Source organism: Cheilinus undulatus, linkage group 18 (assembly GCF_018320785.1).
Source record: "Cheilinus undulatus linkage group 18, ASM1832078v1, whole genome shotgun sequence".
NCBI lineage: Eukaryota > Metazoa > Chordata > Actinopteri > Labriformes > Labridae > Cheilinus > Cheilinus undulatus.
Window position 1 is genome coordinate 21,830,208 of NC_054882.1, and position 22,571 is coordinate 21,852,778.

General features: G+C 40.2%; 1 protein-coding gene across 4 annotated transcripts in view; it reads left to right on the forward strand.

Moving 5' to 3' along the window:
- The window catches only part of kidins220a (kinase D-interacting substrate 220a), an 80,574-nt gene that overhangs the window by 41,287 nt on the left and 16,716 nt on the right, over nucleotides 1-22,571 (forward strand). For all 4 annotated transcript variants that reach the window (XM_041812215.1, XM_041812216.1, XM_041812217.1 and 1 more), the window contains exons 24-25: nucleotides 16,165-16,343; nucleotides 22,261-22,472. In XM_041812215.1, the coding sequence (XP_041668149.1) occupies nucleotides 16,165-16,343; nucleotides 22,261-22,472 (391 nt within the window). The remainder of the gene's footprint in view (nucleotides 1-16,164; nucleotides 16,344-22,260; nucleotides 22,473-22,571) is intronic.

A 22,571-nucleotide genomic window follows, 5' to 3' on the forward strand; every position in this document is an offset into this window, starting at 1 on the left:
AATTTGATGTTGGGCCATTTAACATCTGACACATGGACTATAATATCTTGGACGAAGCCTGAGTGACTCCAGCCATTTGGTTACTGAAGGCTGCCATTTTAAAAACCCTATCTTAAACTGATTTTAGGTTAGTCTAGTAACAGACAAAGAAGTGGATTTAAGCCTCCTGACAAACAGACTCTTTGTTCTGGCTAAGCCACATCAACCACAGCCCTAATTATGAATAACTCATACCATCATTTAACCCCAAATGAACTAGTTCTAAAAAAAATCCCCCACTGTGCCATATATACATGAAGGCATTACCTATTCCCACTAAAAATGTTTGAGCTGTAAACACTTTTTTTTTTTTGCTGATGAAAAAGCAGTATAAACCTTCTGCCATTTAAGAAAAGCCATGCTTATCTTTTTGTCTAGTTGATTAAATATTTTTATCATTTTGAACTTGAGTTGCCTGGTGTCATTACATTGAACAGAAAAACATCTCTCACACTGCAGGGCTCCAAAAGTCCAAGTTGTTTACTGCACCAAAGTAATAATGTTTCAAGCACTACTGCTCTTCATCAGACTAAAGTGACAAGTGCATAGCGCCCCATTACAGTGAAGGTAATCACATGAACAGTCACATGATTCGATCTAAGGTCATCACACAAGCAAGTTTCAAAAGTAAATGCAACAAATGATGTGTAAACATATAAGTGACCTTATGTGATATACGTATATCCAATTTCAAATGTTCAAGATACTGTGCTTAATTGGTAGCATTGCTGTTGAGATGTTAAATTATAACAATCTGTGCAGATATGATATAAGTTAAGAACACATGATAGTGTAGGTCAGAACCACATTCATAAACACCACAGCTTGGGAACCAATGCTGTAGGAGATAAAGCTCCACAGACATTGATTAATCAGTTTATCAATATTGAAGGACACTATAAAAATAACTTTTATCATCAAAGTATGTGGGGACAAATGTGATCCAGCTTTGCATTTTTCTGAATGTGAATGATGTGTAACACAATGTACAAATTGACATACTCCACTTAGATCAGGGATTCAAGATAGCAAACATGCTCAAAAACTATAAAAAGCACAAAACAGCTAAATTCAGGCACAAATACAAATACATGTTTAAATGCATTAAAACAATGCAGTACTCATGGAGAAGGGACTATAAAGCATAAGACAGCTTCTGTATCTCTGCAATCACCTTCAAGGACTTCTCAAGGACTAGCTCCAGTCTGTAGGTAGCAGCATCAGTTGGTGTCTGTAATTATTAATTTTCTTTGTTGATGGAATGATTTGTTTGGAAAGTGAAATATTTGTGCATTTGTGATGATGGGGTTAACGTGTTTGGTCCTGATGATGGGGGGGGCTCTCAGAGAGTTTATTCCTGGATGCCTAGATCCTGTTTTCAGCTCTAGAAAAAAGTGTCACTGGTCCACTGAGCAGGTTCCTGCCCTGCTCTGACATCTGGTGCCCTGTCTGTGCCAGGATGCCCCCGCCGCACTCAGGAGCGCGTTTCTGGCGCTGCACCTGAATCCTCTGTTCATTACAAACACCCACACACAAACTATTGCATGGCATACTCTTACAGAAACTCCTACACACATGGACAAATTCTGGATACATTTGTGCAAGATGCCACTGAAAAACCTGCATACAAACTCTTTCCATAACAAGAGTTTGCAGTTTAATGTTCATGCATGCATGCATCTCATATCACATATTAGAATAATGGGAGCACACACACACATAACACATACACACACACCATGCTCTCACACCAGTGCAAGAACATATGTCACCCACAACTCCTCTGAGAATCAGTGTAATTAATCAGGACCCGAGATGCAGGCTGCGTTCAAGTAACACGCATACAAACACACAAACACAACCACATAGTGCAGAAAGCAAAACCTAGCAGAGGAAATTGTCAGCTGAAATTGGGACATTTTAGGTGCCTTGTTTATTTCATTGCCACCTTTGTTTGTATTTATCTGTGAGTCCTGAATCCTTCAAATCTTGATGTGCTGTTCTTTTACGTCACAGCGTGTTAAGAATCAACTTTGCATCAAACCCCTTCATCTTCTCATCCCCTCTGTTTTATCGGCCTGGCTCTGTATTCATCCTCCACACAATCCCCCCTTTCAGAGACGTGACTAGAGCCAGGCACTTCTCGGACACTTCAAAACTTTTTTTCCCCTTCAGTAAATCGCACTCTGAATGAATATGTAGCCAGGCAATTCAGTCTTAATTAGAGAGACTCTTATCCCAAGTACTGAAACATTAAGATGACGCTCTCTTCATTCAGGATTACTTTAATTGGCACAATTATTGTAATTTGGTTGCAGTTATGTGCTGGGATAAAAGTGCTGTTCCAAAGCTCATGCGGGTGATTCCCTTTATGTGGAATCCTTTAATAACCTCTTAAATATCTGGCTGCAAAAAAGGCAAGATCCTATTCTTTTCTTATGATGAATACTTTTGAACTCCTCCTGCCCTCAAGTGATAACTGCCTATTGTTCACGTAAATTCCTGTTGTGTTTCATGACACTTTCTATCATCTCGGCACACGGCAAGCGCTGTAAAGTATCATTTCCTTTCCTCTCCTCTACAGAAGCCCTTTGTCCCCACGTGAAATCCCTCTGTGAGGTGTTTCAGTTAAAGATGGAGTGAAACCTTTCACCATGAAGACTGAAGATGTGTGTGAATTTGTAAAGGCTGGTGTAAAGCTGCCTATATCTCTATAGACTTCTAGCTCCATCACTGATAGGACACCAGCATTGATTCCACAAACCTATGTGCTGACTGACCACCTGACAGACACATAGATGAGGAAAGATAAAGAAATAAAGTGTTGTAAGAGTGAGATAAAGATGTTAAAGGAGAGTGAGTGTTGCTATTTGATAAGAAAAGGTATTTAAAAGTGTGTGTAAAAAGTAGTCTGGTCTTTGGAGGTAAAACAAGGTAAAGAATGTAAGTCAAATGGTGTAAATACTGTGGAGGAACAGGCAACACGAGTTTGAGCATTCCTGTCTCATGTGGATGCCACCTTGGACTATGCCACATATGCTATATTAAGATGGACAGGGAAACAGCTACCAGTGAGTGAATCCAAAATATGAAGATATCTACAGAATATATAGATCCCCATGATAACAGACGAGACATTGGTTCAACTATAAACTTTAATTACGCATGAAATAGTTTTCTATCAAACCCAAATTGTGTCAGGAAAGTTAGTTATTATTTTGGTGATTAATGTCCAAGTGTAATTTTTTTGTCATTACTTCTGTGTTAATTAGTTAATTGAGGAAACAAACAAACAGAATTAACATCATGGTTGACATCTCTGTTAACAATTGTGGCTTCTTGCAGTTTTTAACAACAGATCAGCCAGGCAAAGACAGAAAACAAGTCAAAAAATAGCCTTGGCATACAATACAGTAGATAAAATATATCTACAACCTCTACTTCAAATCAGCACAAGAATCTGTTCAGCTAATCAGCTTGGTTATACTGTTCCAGTTTTCCTCCTCGTCACTCTCTTCCTATTTTCCCATCTGTCACTTGTGTTGAGATGGGTGAGGAACTGGGAAAAAGGTAGATGATAAGGCATTGGCGTTTGCATGCCGAGAATTTTTAAAGTTGACTTTCGTGTGATAAAAGTTGAGTCAACTTAGACTAGTCATTGATGAAATCATGAATGAATCTACAGGAGAAGGGAATAGTTTGAAATAACCAACAATTTATATATTGTGCTAATCATAATCCATATACAGTGCTTAACAAATTTATTAGACCACCCGAACCCTAACCAAAATAAGGTTTATGCCACAGCTGCCCTAAATTAACAGCATTTGTAATTACCAAAATCATTTTTTATGTTTCTGCAATGGTTAATACACCAATATGTAGAAGCCCTTTAACCCAAATGATATTTTTAATGCTAAAATATAATGATTATTGTTATCCATGAATTTTCAAATTTACTGATTTACAAAAAAACAGAAAAAATAGTAAAGCACATTAATATTTCTTGATTAATATGTCAAATTATAGTTATTTCCTTGCATTCCTGAACAGAAAAATTAGTTTTAGTGGTTAAATGTTATGCTTGATTAATTTCTGACTTTTCAGAGAAGCCCAGTGAGCCGGCTCAAATTTGTGTGAATTCAGTTTGAAATCCCTCATTCCTGTCCAAAATGGTAAAACGTGGAGAGCTCACTGAAAATGAAAGAGTCCGCATTAAAGCACTTCATAATGCTGGATGGTCTTTGAGACAAATATGACAGGTGGTCTAATAAATTTGTTAAGCACTGTACTCCCAACAACAGGAAGCTTAAAAGCATTTTTTTGATGCGAGTGCAAACAACAAAAGGTTAATATGGTATATAATGTAGAATTTACAAAAACCCTGATGCACTGTCACTAGATTTCTAGAGTGGCACGTTATATGCCTTACCTGCCATCTTCTTGATGTCCATTGTTTCATTTTATCTTACTTTAGCCTTTATTAAACCCATTTAGACCTATAAAATACCCTCTAAAAACCTAAGTATTTTTAAGATCCATTAGATAACTCTGATATTTATGGTTTTGAGACTAGCTCAGTAGGTCAGCCTTGTGTTTTTAAACTTGATGGGATTTCCCCTTGTAACTTGCTGATATTTGAACTTGTATTGACCATGAGTCTGGTTTTATCAGCATTTAAAAGGGAGTTAAGTTTCTGCAGAGAAGACCGAAAAACACTTAAAGCAGATTTAAAACTCAAAGGCCTGCAAAATTTTTTAACAACAACAAAAATAATGATGTCATCTGCATAAAATAACATGAGGCATTTGACAAGTAATCACACAGATCGCTGACATAAATGGAGAATTAAATAGGTCCTAAGACTGAATCTTGAGGCACACCTTTAGGACCTCCAAAGAAGAGGAGATGGATCCAGCCATCTGAACACGGAGCGATTTTGAATATCAAGGAGTGAATTTGGTGACATTCATGACCACACCTGGCAAATAGAGTGACAAGTGGAATTTTAGGAAAAGTTGTATGAAATTACTCAACCATTCCAACTTCATGGAGAGACTAAAGGTGTTTTCACTTTCGGCGTTGTCTTCTTCCATGCCTGGGTGCAATTGCTCCCTCCTTGCATTTCCTTCATTGGTCTTTTATCACTTTATGAACATTGTTCTGTGCCCAAGCACACTTGCATAAATTCACAGTCTACTCAAGTGGGTGGGGATATGTGTGTATGATTTGTAAATCCACCAAGAAGAAGAAAGAAGAGATAACCATGGAAACCACTTCCATCAACATTTGTTGATGCTCTTTGTGGACAATGGAGTCCATCCTGCTTCTATGGATGTTTTTATTATTTTTATGATGCCAAAAACAACTCTCTTCTTACTTCCACATCTAGCCTGCAGCTCAGAGGATGAAATAGGCCCACACTGATATGGCAGTTTTTAAAGATACAGGAGACAATTTAGGATTGCCTTTATTGCTCTACTAGCTGATTTCTAGCATGGTTGCAATGACATCTTCTGTGTACCATTCGCAATTACCAGGAATTGTGCCCAAGACCACCTCTTGCTACACTTGTAATTACACTGATCAAATAAAGTAGACTTTGTAATAATCTGGGGCTGAATTCTTCATACAGAACCAACGTAAACAAAAACAATAAAGAATGCAAATAAAGCAGATTGTAGCCAATTCTGAGGCCATGACAGTCATTGTGCCAACCCTCAGGCGTCTGGTGACGATGACAGACATGAATCAGCGACTAACACCTCCACTAAGCTGCTAACAATCCAGAAAATACCTGTGTATGCAGGTGACAGAGGATGAAGAATGCGTTGATAAGTGAGGTTATAATGTCATTGCTACATAATGTATTAAAAGGCCACTGAGGACGGGAAGAACGTCACTCAGCATTCTTTGTTCGGAAATCCTTAAAGCCCTTTTTCGTTTCTGCCCGTAAGCCGAGGTTGAAGGATTAGTCTGATTGGACTGAAACAAGAGAACTACTCTATTCCCTTTCTCTAAGCATAAAGAATCATTTCAAATGCGGTAAAAGCCTTTACCACACCTCTGACTGGCCCCTGCTCTAAATGTGACACCATGAAGGCATGAAAGAAGCAAACCTCTTCCTGATACCTCAGTATTTCTGCATTATTGGTCTCTCTCTCCAGCTCTCTTCCACGCTTTGCTGTCTCGCTGTGTTGGAAACTGCTGGAAGGTGGGGGGCTGATTATAAATAGCAGCGCAGGGTTGCAAAAGGGTCAGCGTTGACCTTTAAGTGGATGAGATTTTCCTCTCAGACGCCGCAGGAACCACCAACGCACTTGATAGCTGATGACCACATACATATGTAGATGCACGCACACAAGAGTGGTCAAAAGTCAATGGAGGTCGGGCCTTTTTTAGGGGGAGTTGAAACCTTACAAAGAATGACTGAGCGAGGGAGAAAGCCCAAAGAAGGCGAATTGAAGATCAAGACCATCCAGCCTATATTGGGAGGGATCAAGGGGGTCCTTTTCCTTTCCCGTCTTTGCTGTTTCAGCAGCTTTTAATTTGGCACGTGCTACCAGTCGCTGTATAGCTCAAGGATTTAGTTATCAGATTTATATGCTGGGGTCATAAAAGAGGCTTTCCCTCTGCTTCTGACTCAGATACAAAATGAGGTAGTGAGGCATTTGTGAGCTCAGTTTTACCTTAAGAACAGTGATATTCTCATATCCCTCTCACATCTTCTTTTCCGTGCATTCATCCCACTCTGAGAAGTTAAGCAGAGATTTACGGGTTTAGCTTGAGAATCCAAAGTGTTATTTGTCACATCCATCACTCACTGTATGAACTTTAGCTGCATAACAGACTTATTATCTGCTCCAGAAGAGCACATTTGTGTTCACTTTCCCAATTCACCCCACTTAACTCTGCATCATACGCCCGATCAACTGCCCATTACAGCTTTCTAACAACCACATGCACTGTTATGAGCTCCACGGTGCAATTAGTGTCACAACGGACGAACCCTGCCATGGCCCAAGGATGCTCCAAAATCTGCTTTGGAAGATAAATCACCAAGCTGAGGTTTAGTGTTGTACTGTTTGTCAGGAATCAGGCCTTAGTTACTCTATGTAGGGAGTTCAGTTAAGGTTTTTGGGGTCTGGAACAAGGAGGCTCCATTTCAGCGCTACACATGAGTTTAATCAACATTTCGGGGAACCACTGAAAGTCCTGAGCCTGTCTCCAAAAGAGTCCGCTCGCTACGAAGCAACTCAGCTTTTATCAGCTTGGTGTGTTTCCCATTACCCTGCCTCTTTCTGTGGTTTGCTTTGGGATGCACAGGTCCAGCTCATGACAAGAGAGTTTCAATTATTGGACTAAACTTTGCCACGAATGTATATGGAAAGCAGACGCTGCCACAAGTCGTCACTTGGCACTGCCAGGACAAAAAGAGTGAAAGTTAAAGACAGAGGGTGTCCACAATAGGCAAAGCATTTGACTCAAATCAAGAAAATGCGTCTGGGTTTGAAGGAGACAAAGATCATGGCGTCATGTAAAGTGAAAACATATTTTTTCTCTCCCCCTCTGCCTTTGGGGTTGTGGAGGCTTTGGCAGCTCCCTCTGTAACAATAACCTCTCTCAGCATTGATGTTGCGAGTCCACGCGCCAGCTTGCTGGTCCGTCTGCCTGTCCTCTGTTTTCCCAGAGAGGGCCTTGCAGGGTTCATCCACACGCTTGGCAGACACTGTGCCAACAGCTCCAACAATGCTCTGACCAGGAGAGGAATGTGCCGGACTCGGGCCTGGATAACTTCTTCACCCACATGCTGTATTTTACCGCTCCTAGTATCGCATGCTGGAACTCTTGAGGTTCTCAAGCACAATGTGTCTGTTCTGCAGGCGTCTCTCTTCGTCTTTGGGCCCCTTTATGGAAATGTTTGGCAGCAAGACCACCTCTTTGTGGGCTGAGTGTGTGCGCATGTCATTTGTAAGCACAGAGGGCAGCTGTAGAGCAAAGTCAAGTGGCACATTCTTTCTCAATGCCCAAATAGTGGATGGATGGGACAGAGGGATGAATTCTGCTGGTTTCTGTCAGCTGCAGCGAGTGGGAGGTTGAGAGGAGAAGAAAGGCTATGCTCCAGTCAGCTTTGGGACCTATTAGCATTTGGATAAGCTCAGAAAGCTCCCAGCGGCCTCGCCACACAGAGAGTGGTCGGGTCTAAGCGCCTGTACTGCTGCAGCTATAAGCCCGGTCCTGTCAATGGACCCATTGTGCAGGAACGGCCGCTGGGATGCCTGATGGCCTTTATCTCCCTGGTCCTCGGTCCGCTTGAAAGTAGTACGCCGGCTTCCTTGGCACTCCAACCCGAACATCCATCTTGTCATTTGGCAACTGATTGCTGATAAGAATGGCTTTGTTCATTTTGTCTGTTTCGTCTGTTCACTGTGAGGATGACTAACTCTGAAGTGATTTGTGTCAGTTGCTTAATGCCAAGGCCAACAACTCATCATTAGTGAAGTGTAAAGCATGTCATTTGAAGTGGTCAAACCTCATTGACGAACTGCTGTTGTTATTTGATGGCCACTGTTTGTTCCGTAACACCACTCAGTCCAACTTGTTGGCCAGAATTACTCTTTTGGATTATCAGCTGTCATTTCATCAGAATTAAAGCTATTCTTTTTCTTCCTTTCTCATTGCACACCATCAACTGATTGTTCCCTTCCCTAACATCTTGCGAGGCTGCTATTGCAGTGTGATTTACTGTATGTCTGGCCAGTCGCTGCTGCAGTCAGCTGGGAACGTCAGGAATGGACCTCTGACTCTCTCGCTCTCTCCTTTTCTCTTTCCATCTGTCTGGGTGTAACTCAGTGATGGATGCCCTTGATTTGTTCTTCTCACCAGCTCCTGGTTGTCTTTGGAAGATACAGCTGTTTGTGCTACTGCAACTGATACCTCACATTGAAAGACGGCAGGCCAGAGCAAACACGCAGGTCAGCAATACGTGCACAGTTGTAGCTAGTTTCTCGGGGCCATTGTTGTTGGGCAATGTAGATGAGGATTATCTTTGTATGTAGCACTTGTCTTGGTTTTCCAAAGACAGCTTACTGAGTTAATAAAGCCAGATGGACAGATTCTTGCACTTTTTATGGTTTTGATTCCATACAGTTAGGCCCGCCCACAGAATTGGCTGGGCCCCTGAAAAACCCAGAGAATGGGCCCACTCCTGTAGTGATTTATTGATGCTATCAATGCATGTGTATGGGATCAGCAGCATTGGTTCTAGCGTCCTGGCTAACAGTTACTTAATTGTGGAGCTGAAAAGTGTGTCAAGCTAATATTGTGTTCTGATGTTCAAATGATTTATTTGTGCTACTTTTTAAACTCTTTTTGTCATTGTTTTTGACCATTTTAGCCACATTTGTTAATTGTTCCCATTTTTCAACTGCTTTTCACCCTTTTTAAAGCCCATTTTGCCACTTTCATGTTTCTTAACCCATATTCTGCATGCTGCTTTATCCCCTTTTCTTGTCGCTTTAAATCAATTTTCGCCACTTAAGCTCCAGTTGCCACTTTTTAATCTCTTTTGACACCCATTTTGACCATGTTTTTTCCACTTCAAACTAGGGCGGCAGTAATCAATTTTTTTGTAATTTTTTTAGTCGCTTTTGCCTTTTTCAAGAGAAGTAGTATACTTGAGAAACAAAGCTGGGCCCCTTTAATGAACTTCTTCTATATTAAAAATGGTATTAACAGGTTCTCTAAAAATTAGGGGTGGGTAAAAAATATCGATTAATCAATGCATCGCAAAATTTCCTCCCCAATTCAATATCGCTTCAGCAAATCCTCTGAATCGATTCACCTCCTGGCTGGTGGGGATCGCTGTGCATGTGATTCACGTTGTATGGACGGAGGCTGCACTCGACCAAACAACAACCAACCATAACCATGTTATGTGAGGTTTATCACAATTTCCAAAAAGAAAGAAATATTATTTAAGTTTACATGCACTTTACTTTTTCAGTGTTTACACAGAACTGTCGTGTTCTTTACTTTTGTACTCTATATGCACAAATAAATTATTAATGTGCAAATTTTGATTTTCAGATGTTTTATTGCTCAAAAATGTGAAGTGACTTACCAAATATGTTCACATGGGCATGAAAATAATTATATAAAAATTGTCAACAGGTCATTTGTGTATTTCTACTTCTTACTGAATCAATATTGAAGCATTTAAATCAATATCGAATCGAATCGAATTGAAAATCGAATCCCAACCTAAAGAATTGAAATCGAATCGATATCGTGAAGTTCTTAACAATACCCAGCCCTACTAAAAACATATATTTTACTAAGTGCAATGAAGTTCTGATGGCAAAAAAGAGAACACATATTTTAAGGGATAAAGCTGCTTCTGTGACCTGTTAAATCTTGACTGTATGATGATGAACTCTGTTTAGTCTCTGTCTCAGTCACTGTCTGTGGCAATAAGGTGTTTCTATTTAATTGGTGTCAATTCATTATTGATATCTTGTTATCAAAGTCTTATTAATTTATTCTGGATGCTGAAACTTTTTGAAAAATACGCTGCAATCAAGACATCAGTGTGCTGAATTAAATAATTTATAATTAAATGTATAATGTGCCCACACAGAAGAGAGAGAGAGAGAGAGGAAGGGAAAACACCAAAACAGGACTTGAATTGTGAAGCCTGTCGGTGTTCTGTGAAACTGATGGGTCAATCGGAGAGGTTTATGAAATTCCTTGAAGTCTGCAGACTCAAACTGAGTGCTGTCTCACACCAGCAAGACATGCAGGCAGCACGTCAACTTGGAGATCTGCGTAGGTTCACCTGTGCAGGCATAGTGCCATATTTGCCATGAAGCAATGGGCAGTGGATGCGTAAAAACTCAGGACGCCTGCCTGTAAACAACCTGCATCAACTTCTCTTCCCTCATCATTTTCACGCCTCGAATTGTACACGTTACATTATTGTTACTGCGAAAACAAGTGCATTGTGCCACACAAATAGCCATCAGTGCGAAACGCAGCTCGCTGTGCACCACACGGCACCATGTCCAAGCTTACAACATGGGCGTATTTGAATACATTACTGATTTAAGCGAAGCCTTGAGGCAGATAATTTGCCTCGAGGAATTTTCTTAATTGTATCACTTGAATAATCTGAGGAATTGTTTCAGCCCAAACCTATATACCCATAAGCCACTTGAAACACATTTTTTAAATCTTTAACCACTTGTAACCACTTATTTCTACCATTTTTACCACTTAGAACACATTTTTGCCTGTTTGACCCAATTTTTGCTACTTCATTTACTGCTTTTTCCTATTTTTGCTTACCATTTCCACAAATGTTTAGCCAATTTTTTGCTACTTTGAACAATTTATGCCACTAATCTAATCTATTTTTGCCATTTGTAACCCATTTTTGCCTATTTTATCCCCTTTTTTACCACTCTCTTTCACAGCTTTTCACCATTTATACTGCCCATTTTTGCCCCTTTTCCCTTTCCTAACCAATTTTTACCACCATAAACAAATTTTTCCACTTTTGTACTGATTTTTTAACTGTTATTCCTGCCAGTTTTTGCCACTTTTTAACCCACATTTGCCCATTTTTAAACTTCACCATTTTTGCCTCAAATTTTTTGTCACTATTAGCCAGTTTTTCCCATTTTAAACCCAATTTTGCCAGTTTGTCAGTTTATTCTGCTATAATTTTACAAATTTTCTATTCTTTTTCCCTTAAAATTACAACACTGATTCTGACACAAAGCTCTTGTGTTTAAATCAAGAAGTATCTTTAAAAAGACTCAAGATTTCTTAGAAAGTCCTCAGAGGGGGTTCTCTACATAGAAAAAGGAAATTCCCTGTGTACATGTGTATGTGTGAGTTTGTGTGAGAGAGTATGTGTGAGTCACTGGCTCCTGTTGGTCTGTGTCTGCAGACCCACAAATAAACAGCACTAAGCCAGCTGGAAATGGGGAAAAGCACAGGCTTCTCTCAGTCTGCATATGGGTTAATACAGTTCATGGGAAAAGGAACCAAACACCCACACATACTGTACGTGTACAAGCACATGAACATGAAAACATCAGCCTTCATCTTTGCCTTTGAATTTCTCCATCCTCACTGCCCAGGTGTACACGATGGATGTTTTTTTGGCATGCCGTTTGAATCAGCACCAGATTCTATGTGTGTGCATACAGGTAAAACATCTGTGCCTTCAGACTCCCACTCGTCCTCGCATGCAGAGGTCACATGAGCCCGGTCCATCTGTGCCAACATGGAGAGCTTCCTTGACCTTTCGGGTCTTGTTAAAGGTTCTAGTGGAGGAAACACTGAGAGGGCTTTGTCCACTGGAGCCCAGCTGTGCCTCTGTGTCCTCCCCGCTCACAGCCTATTCTCTCTTCTGTCAGGTTGTGTGTGTCTGTACTGGCAGGCGGGTTAAGACAGTGGGGTGACCCACCTGGGTTTGTCTGCAGAGATGTGAATCTCTCTTTGAGAGTAAAATGGGGTAGGGGGGTGGTGTACAAGTGGAGCAAATACACTAATATAGATATGGCTTACATGAATAAGATGGCTCTGATTTTAATTTTCAGCTAATTTGGAGTGTGTGTGTGTGTGGGTGGGTGGGTGGGGGGAATGCAGGAAAAATGAGACTCAGCTTTCATTATAAGTTGGAAATATCTTCACAATAATATAGATGCAAAAGGTTGATTCCAGGGGTGCTGCCCTGCTTAGGACCTGGACTTGCATGCTTCTGTATCACAAAGTTCTGTGCAAATTTCCTTATGGGGACAGTAAAGTGTTTTGTATCTTGCCTTATCATATTGTGTTTTCCCATAACTTACTGTGTCGTAGCACATGGTATTGCATTTTCTTAATACTGTCAAACCATCCCCAAATATTATTGGATTGGATCTGGAAATGTAAGTTTTTTTTTTTTTTCATGTTGTGCAACATGCCGATGGTGCATGAGTTTGCATGTCGACATATTTGCGTACATTCATTGTTTGCGAAATTGGCCTGAAATCATGAGCAGGATTTTATTAATGACTTTTTAAGCATATTTTTAAACAGGCAGTGATGCCGATGCTGACACATATTCTAAAGGCATTTATTATAAACATGCACTCATCACACAGCATGGTCGTCATGACGGCAATCAAACTAAAACCCTGGCTATTTTTTTAATACCTTACAAAGAGTATTACTATATCATCACCCATTCCTAAGTGCTCCATATTGTTCTTGAAGTCCAGGACAACTTTCCCTAAAGAGGACTATAACGGGTATCGCATCATATCGACCCAGTCTTAATCTGTGCAAGTTCATATGTTATAGTATGATATTATATGATATACTGTCTTCCTATATCTTCCCATATCTTACTGTATATTATATCCTGTCATATTGTATCGTATTTAACTATATTAAACTTTTAGTCCAGGACAAAATCATATCATATCATCTTTTATCAAAATATATCTTATCCTGTCTTCCTATATTTAGTATTCTCTAATTGTATCATATGTTCTAGTATTGTGGCATTTTGTGCTTGGAGTCCAGGACACATTTACTTAAGTGGACAATTAAGGTCATGGTCTGTATTGTATCGTATCTTGTCCTATCCTATCATCTCCTATTATTTTTTTCCCTTCCTATATTTTACCATATTTGACTATATCCTATAATGTATTGTATGGTATCATATTTCACCATATTCTACTTGGAGTCCAGGACAAATTTGTCAAGGGGACGATACAGTGTATTGTATCTTGTCGTGTCATGCCATGTCATGCCATGTCTTCCTGTATCTTTTTTTTTTTTTTTTAACTTTTTATTTTCATTTAAACATACACTCATTATAACACAGAGGAAATATTTCCACTTCAAAAGCCATACATGCATACGTCATCCTTCAGTGCTCTTATGTCTTCCTGTATAAAACAAATTCTTAGCTTATCACTCTATCGTGTTGTATTGTAATTGTATTGTGCTATATCTTACGCTATCTAATTATATTATATGTTATCATATTGTACTATATTTTGTCAAATCATGTTGTATCCTGCTATATTGTATCATATTGCAATGCACTTTGACACTTGTATTCTATCACATTGTATCTTACTTTATCATACTTTACCATATTTTTACATATTTTCTCATATCAAACTATATCTTATCATATTGTTCTATATTGTATCATAGCAATTTTCTGTGTTGTATTGTGTTATATTTTAGTGTACCCTATCAAATGTAATTTAACCATACTTACTTTATCATATTCCACTATATCACTGGTATCATATTTTATAATTTGTTTTCTGTTGTATCATATTGTACTTACGTATATCCTGTTGTATCATGATGTTTATCATGATGCAACTTAACTTGCCTCTCCTCGACACCCCCATCCCTACATTTCTTGCCAGACTTGTATCCACAAGGTCACAGGTTTGAGCCCTGGAACAGCAGATGTGTCCATCACCAGCCATCTGTCCTGTCAAAATGTCCTTGAACAGAAGACTGGACCCCTACCTGTTCACTCTATGCAGAGAGGCAGAATATCAGAATAAAACCCTTAAAATGTAGCTTTTACCTGAGGCAGTGTGCTTCTTTAGCTTGTTGTTTTAACTACCCACCTCGCTGTGTCAAGCAGACTGGGAACATGTTGGACCTTCTGCTAACTAGATTAGCTTAGTTGATACTTTGGATTGTTAGCTAACAGTGTGTTCTTTTGAACCCTCGCCAGATGCTGACCTCACACTGACTTAGCTAGCGTGCTGCAGTCATAGCACTAATCATCCAATCAAGTTGCAGAAAGGCCAGCCTGTGTTCATTTTCAACAACAGGTCAGGCTCAGGGGAAAACCCAAACTGATCAGCCCATGTTCTCCGCATGCCACTACGTAGACTGGGGTGATGAATGGAGGAGGAGAGTGGGATGGGGTTGAAGTGGAAAGAAGGGAAAGGTTAAGAGAAAAAAAAATCCACTGAGAAAAAGATGAAGGGGTTTGGATGAAAAATGGAAGTAGAGATGCAAAAAAATGTCTGCTCCCTGCTTGAGTCTCCTCATTCATCTGATAAGAACTGCACACTCTGGTGATGAATGGCTGGTGTCAAAAGTCACTCAGAGTTTCATATTTTCATGTCTGAATAAAGGGATTAACGAGATGTGCTGATTGCTTTGGGTGGTTGATGTTGGCTTTTCTTGTAGGTTCTGGCACATGTTAGACCTTCCATGATAAAGCTGATGTCTTTTTTAACCCTGCTGAAACTTGATTCCCGACCACACTTCCGTATTGATTCTCAGAACTCATCAGTTCAGAGAAGGTCTTACCACTTCTACTGCTTTTAGCATTACTTCATATTCTACAGTGCTGGAGTTTGAGTTTTATAAATTTAATCTGATGACAGGGCCTTTGGATCCATATGACATTCTTGAAGTGACATCGTTTTTTTCTGCAGCAAAGACAGGAAAACTATCTCTCACAGTAATGGAACAATCTTCAAACACAGTGTTTACTTGGCTTCTGCAACAACAAACATCATGTTAACCGTGGCAGAGCATCATGACGCGCTTCCGTCTCTTGCTTGCTAAATTACCCTGATTGTCATCTTCTCAGGTTTCCTCCTCTGCTGAGAAAAGATAACATCCCTCTCTCTATCTGTCCTCGAACATCCCCCCTTCACTATCTCGCCTTCTCTAAATCCAGTTATCTCTCTGCTCTCATGATGATGATGACCGTTGCATATCTCTTAAATCTAAACAGTGCTGCCTGCTATTTCCTCTTTTCTTTTTTTAACAGAATGTGACACTTGGTGTTTTTCTCTGTAAATAGATGTTGAAATTTAGCAAAACTGACATGTTTAAATATATGTGTGACATGACAGGAAAGTGGTGCTACTGTCTTTAACAAACATTTAGTTTCCAAGTCAAAGAGCATGAAAAGCCAATGCACATTGTCACTTGTTTGATTTAACAGTTTATATTAAGATTCACCAACCAAGTAGATGCTTATTTGTGAAAAATTATCATATTATTAAATAGATCTTTTACACTTGAACAATGCTAACCCATGCTAAACCCACTTTTCTTTTTCTTTTGAAGAATTTCTAAAAACATCCCCACCACTAAAGATGTTGAACCATTGCTGGAGATTGATGGAGACATCCGCAGCTTTGAGGTCTTCCTCTCCTCCAGGACACCTGTCCTCACCGCCAAAGATGTGGAGATGTTTCTGCCCTGCACCGTCAACCTGGACCCAAAACTCAGAGAAATAATTGCAGGTTTGTAAAGACCAAATGGCAGCCTCCAGTCCTAAGCCAGTGTGGAAGTGCAAAAAATCACAATACAGCAAGTATCCACTTGAGGCTGGCTGCAGAAACATTGGAAGTCACATACACAACACATGTTAAAAGCATTTTTTTACACTAGAGATTGACTGGTTTACAGTGTGGTTCAAAAAACAAAACATGTCTCTGTAGCTAATGTCTTCATGTCCTCTCACTGTACGGGGGTGAATTTTTTTGTACCACAGTCATTTCGGTTGTATTTAGGAAAAGCCTCACTGCGCACTGATTGGCCCATCTCATTTGATTGACAGATAACTTGATAGGCAGACACTACCACCAGTAGGCTAGCTTTTGTAATAGCTTAGCTGACAGGAAGTTGAGCTCAGTGGGTGGGCTCTTGTTTGCAGTTAGGTTGATCCAAAGTTCGGTTGAGGAAGCGATTTCAATATGGAAGCCACCACAGATTAACTTCAAAAGCTGTTTGAGTCCGTCTGTTTTGATCATACGGCTGACGTCAAACAGGCTTTGTCAAAATTTTTTGACAGTCTTTGGTAAAAACTCTGGTTGAGTGCACATATTTAAAGCTATTTTAATGCCCACACTTCTGAAACTGTCAAGAAATCAAGATTTCTGGACATCTTACTCCTAAAATCATCCTGAATTGCTTACCCACGAGGCCCTCCCAGAGCACAGTTTCCCCTGTTGTGGGTGTAGGACATGGTGTAAAAATGGCACCGTGAGAATTAAAGATGGCAGACAAAGTGACAGAACACAACCCTTTCATGACAGTGATTTCTATGACTATTTGCATGTACTAACAGTATCAATGAACAAGCAGGAAAGAATTGAGAAGAGTATGAAGAAGCTTCATTATGTTGTTTTGCTTGCTGTTTGTAGGTCATCGAATTAAAACCCTTTCAGTCTCATCCCCTAATATGCGTTGAATTTTCCTGAATATTTCCTGCTGTGTTCACTAATCGGCTCACCCTGAAATCAAGCTGGCAGGCCAAATTCTTTGTAAAGTTATGGGGCAAGCTTCAGCTGCTGGTGTTCACATCTAAAATTCAAGAAAATTGTAGGAGTTTTGTGCATATGTGAAAACACCAAAAGTTAGGTATTTAGCTAGCACAGTTTGAATGCACATGCGCATAGATTCCAAGTTTCCCCCCTGCAGGAATTTGGATTCTTCCAAAAGAAATTCCCTAGTTTGTTCTTTAGAGAATGGGTTTTGTTTGTGCTGTCTAGTTAGTTAGTTTGACTAGTTTTTATTTCTGTGCTTTTTCAGTTACTTTTTTGTTTTTATTTACTGTTTTTCCCTTGTAGATGTGTCTCAAAAAATTAGAATATCATGAAAAAGTTCATATTTTCTTGTAATTTAACGTCAAAAAGCAAAACTTGCAAACTTTGTGCATTTATCACACACAGACTAAAATATTTCCGCACTTTTTGGCTGACCACTTAGGTCAGCTCTACAGATGGCTCTGTTTATGTCTGACTGAGTGATCCTACTTTCAGAGTCATACTATACAGAGTTGGGTTTGGTTCAACTGAAAGCCGTCGGTAATGGCTGCCTCCACTGTGTTAACTAGAGCCATACATACAGAGTTTCGCTATGAGCAGGGTTTACTTGTACTGAAAGCCTTCTAATGGCTGCCTCCACTGCTCTAAATACCTCAGATATAGCTTTAGCATGGCGTCTTTTTTACTAGAACTTGGCTATGTTTCTATATGAAATAAAGAAAAAAAACAACCCTATAAGCTTTTCATGTTGAGAAAGATGTTTACACTCCTCTGCTGACCTGCTTCATCATGACTATGTGATAGTTAAGGGGGACAGGGTTTCTTGTGTGAATGCTTGTATACAATGCCTGCTAGAGGTGCGATTAGATCTGAATTGGTCACAGCAGCACTTTTGTCAAAACTGGACATTTTTTTTTATTAAAACAAGCATAGAAAGCAACACTAAAAGCTTTCTGTGACAGAAAAAAATGTTCTTGCTCTACTCCTGGTCTGTTTTGGCATGGCTTTCCGATGGGCTTGTCCGGTATTGTCCGGTGTCAGCTGTTAGCTTGGATGTCACTGTACTGGACCGCTGCAGTTTACTCAGAACTGGACCACTGTTTAAAACCAGAGCAAAGGGCCACACTGAAAGCTCGTCTTGTACAGAGAAGAGGTTTTTGCCAGTTTTTTGTAATGATGTCTCCCCTCCCCCGCACAAAGGAGCACAGAATAAAGGGAGGTTATTTTCTTCTCCCTGTTCTCAAGGGCTGCAGCTGAATCGATGTGTCTGTGTCGGTGCATTTGTTTCTGTCCACAACTTTTAACCAATCAGATGCGATAAAGGAAAAGCGGGAGGGGAGGGGGGAATGACGTTGCTCAGGGCTTCGTCTCACACACAGAGGGAGAAAGACAGAGAGAGAGGACAATATGTAGCTATATAAATTTAAGTAACCAATTACAGTACATTTGGCTAAAAATATATTTTTTAAAAACAATACTGACAAAATCACTCTGCCTGAACACACATTTCAGTCAGGCATTTCAACAGGCATCCCAGATAGTTGCGTTCAGCAATATACTAGGTTTTAACCAAGTCTTGTTTAATTTAAATCTTGATGATTATGACATAGCTCACAAAGATATTAGAATATTACTTAACACCAACACAAAAAATGATTTATAATACAAAAGGGTCAATCTTTTGGAATATTATTTTCATTTCTGCTGTCAATACTTGGTTGGGGCTCCTTTTCTACAAATTACAACATGAGTGCAACGTGGCATGGAGGCGATCAGTCTGTAGCACTGCTGGGGTTTTAAAACGGCCAGGCTGCTGATAGCAGCCTTCAGCTCACCTGTATTGTTGAGTGTGGTGTCTCTCATTTCCCTCTTGACATTTCCACAGAGATTCTCTACGGGGTTCAGGTCAGGCCAGTTGCTGGCTATGCAGTCATGCACAGTAACACCATGACACCATGGTCAGCAAACCAGTTTCTGGTGGCTCTGGCTTCACTGTGGGCAGGTGCCAAGTCCTTCTGGAAAAGGAAATCAGTACCTCCAAAAAGCTTCTTAGTAGATGGAAGCATGAAGGGCTCTCAAATCTCCTGTGGTTTAGGAATGGCTCGACACTAAGAACACAACATTTGTAGCCCATTTTCTTGATGCATTTGTGTGTGGTGGCTTTTGATCCACTGACTTCAGCTTCGGTGTATGGTACTCCTTGTGAAGCTCCCCTAAGTTCTCAAATCTGCTTTGTTTGGCAGTCCTCTCAAGGCTGAGCTCATCCCTGTTGCTTGTGCACCTTTTTTTTACCACACTTTTCCCTTCCAGTCAACTTTCCATAAATATGCTTTGATACAGAGAACAGCCTGCCCTTTCAGAGGTGACTTCTGTGGCTTATCCTCCTTGTGGAGGGTGTCAGTGATTGTCTTCTGGTGAACTGTCAAGTCCGCATTCTCCCCTGTGATTGTGGTTGTGTGAGAGAGTAAAAGCTCAGGAAACCTTTGCAGGTGTTTTGAGTTGCTTAGAGATATTTTTCAAGACTGAAATAACTAATCAAAAACTGGACTTGTGGACAATATTTTAATATTTTGGAGAATTTTCTTGAGTTTATGCTTTGATCATCAAGATTAAAACAAAAACCTTTGGAAATATTTCACTTTGTGTGTGATAAATCTAGAATACATTGGAGTTCAGTTTTCTTAATTGCATTACAGGAAATGTGTCATTTTTACAATATTCAAATTTTTTAAGATGCATTTATACTTTGCTTCTCATGAAAAAAATCTTTAAATTTGCATAGATATGAAGTTTTCAAGGATGATCTGGCTAGACTTTCTGAGGCAAAATGTTTAAGTTTATTTTTAACTTACACTTCACAGTTTTGACCATATCTCAGTAATTCACACAATTATTATAGAAAACAATGCATAAAATGGCAAATACGATTAATTAATGTAGTGTCAGTATTCCTCTAGACCCTATCATTCCCCTCCTTATCAAAGGATACTGAACTGATCATACAGTCTTGTGTTATCATCTTGAAACTATTCTGATTATAATGATCCTCTGTGCTTGCAGGGTGAGGGTGTCTTTGGAGGATCCATGTTTAATATCTGATAGCTTATTTGCAGCAACATCCATATTTTAAGCTTTAGATAAATGTTGAAATCAAGTTGAAGAAAACAAAAGTACATTTTTTGTTATCAGTTTTATTTGATAAAACACAAATCCACATTATAGTCCTTTCAGATTGTTCTTCAGTGGTACAACTTCTAGGTTCCTTTTTTAGGATGATTATAATTCGGGTGATAAATTGTGTATGCTTGTGTGTCTGAGAAAAAGGTAACTGTACAGTTTTTGTAAAGAATATAATATAAGAAAGATTTTGGTATACAATAGCACCGAAAAACAAGAACTTTCCTTGACATGATGTGTTATATTCACTGCCAGCTCATTTGGCAGTGACATTACTCATAACGCTGTAGCCGGGGCTGCTCTAAAATCACCCACTGTAGGGGCTCTCTCACAATCCCACAGCTCACTTCTCATTTCCAAACAATCAAATGTCGAGCAGGTTTCCACTGCAGCGCTGAGGGATCGGGACAATATTTTCACTTGTGTCATCAATCTGCCTCCAGTGTTACAACAAATGTTCACACTTTGTATTGACAGTGACGTTATAGTGCATCAGTATTAATCTGAAATCCAGAGCTGCGCTGTACTTTTGCTTCCATGCGTCAGCATCCATCCAGCCTATACAGGAGTGTCAATGACGCCTAGTGTGAAGCTGTTACTTCATAGTGTTATGAGACCACAGACAGCACACAAGCTCGTACACACAAAGTTTGTTCCATTGAAGGTTGAGTCATGGAGGGCGCAGCTGACCAAGCTCTATGACCTTATGTTAAGTAAAAGTGCATGACTCTTGTGCTAAAAGTGTGTATATGTATCCACCAAAACGTGTTTGTTTTTGAAAGTGTGTGGGTGCTTTCACCTTCACACGTGTCCCCAGGGAGCGGAAGGTGACCAAAGCTCTCGCCCAGTCATCCTTCTCCCTCCGCGGCGGCTCGGTACTCGGTGCCCGGCGTCCTGTGGCCAGCCAGTGGGCAGCGCTGTCAGTGATACCCGCCCATGAGCCTGACTCACATCATAAGGCCCCCATTGTGTTTGCAGGCTGGATCGGGTCTCACTCAGCGTGTCATTCAGCAGCCACTTGTATAACCAGGAGACATTCTGGTGCCTGCTTCTGTTTCTGCGTCTTACTTTCTTGCCAGCCACACAGAGCCACTCTGTTCTGTCTCCCGGCGTTTTTCACTTTAATTTCGGCGGTTTTACCAAAGTTTCCCTCCTCCGCTCCTTCTCGATCAGAAGTCAAACTGATTTATGACAAAACAATTGCGGGAAAGAGTTGATGCTACAATTCGCATGATCTGCTTTTGTTTGTTTACATGGGTGGATTTATTTGTGAGGGACAGCATGTGCCAGAGTCATCACGTGGCCAGTTTAACATTTGGAAAAGACAGAATATCAGCACGCCTTCTGGGTTATGAGTAAACTGAGTAATAGGAATCAAAGTGAGAATGGAATTCACAGTTGAAGATCGATGTAATCGTAACATCTGCACCCTCTTTTTCTTCCAGCTTATACTTGTTTGATTGTTCTCTATTCTGGAGAAGGAGAACATGTTAAGGTTCTTATTTTACTCCCTGCTGTGCTTTGAGAATCAAGGAATTTGCCTGTTTTCTCTTCAAATTCACTACTACCACTATCTAAACTCTCTAGAGACATTGACATAAAATTATTGATGTGTGGGTGGATCTGAAGGGTCTTTATAGTCATAGCCAAGACATGATCACCAGCATCGCAGATAAAACACTTCCATTTCTCTTCCTCTCTTGTCGTCTCTTAGATGTGCGTGCAGCCAGGGAACAGATGCACATGGGAGGAGTGACCTATCCCACGCTGCCGCTGCAGGATGCAGTGCCCCGTCCGCAGTCAGGTTACAGCCAGCACTCTGCCAACTGCTCCCCAACAGGCTCCTTTGCTGGGTCCCTGCCTCCTCAGCCCCACAGTGCCTACTTCAGTGGGATGACAGGACCTCAGCATCCATTTTACAACCGGGTGAGACCGAGAGGAGTCTTAGTTATGTAATCCGCAATATACTGTACCTGAGTCTGTGAGGGTTCCATGACTTCATTGTCTTAAATAAAGCACGTAAAT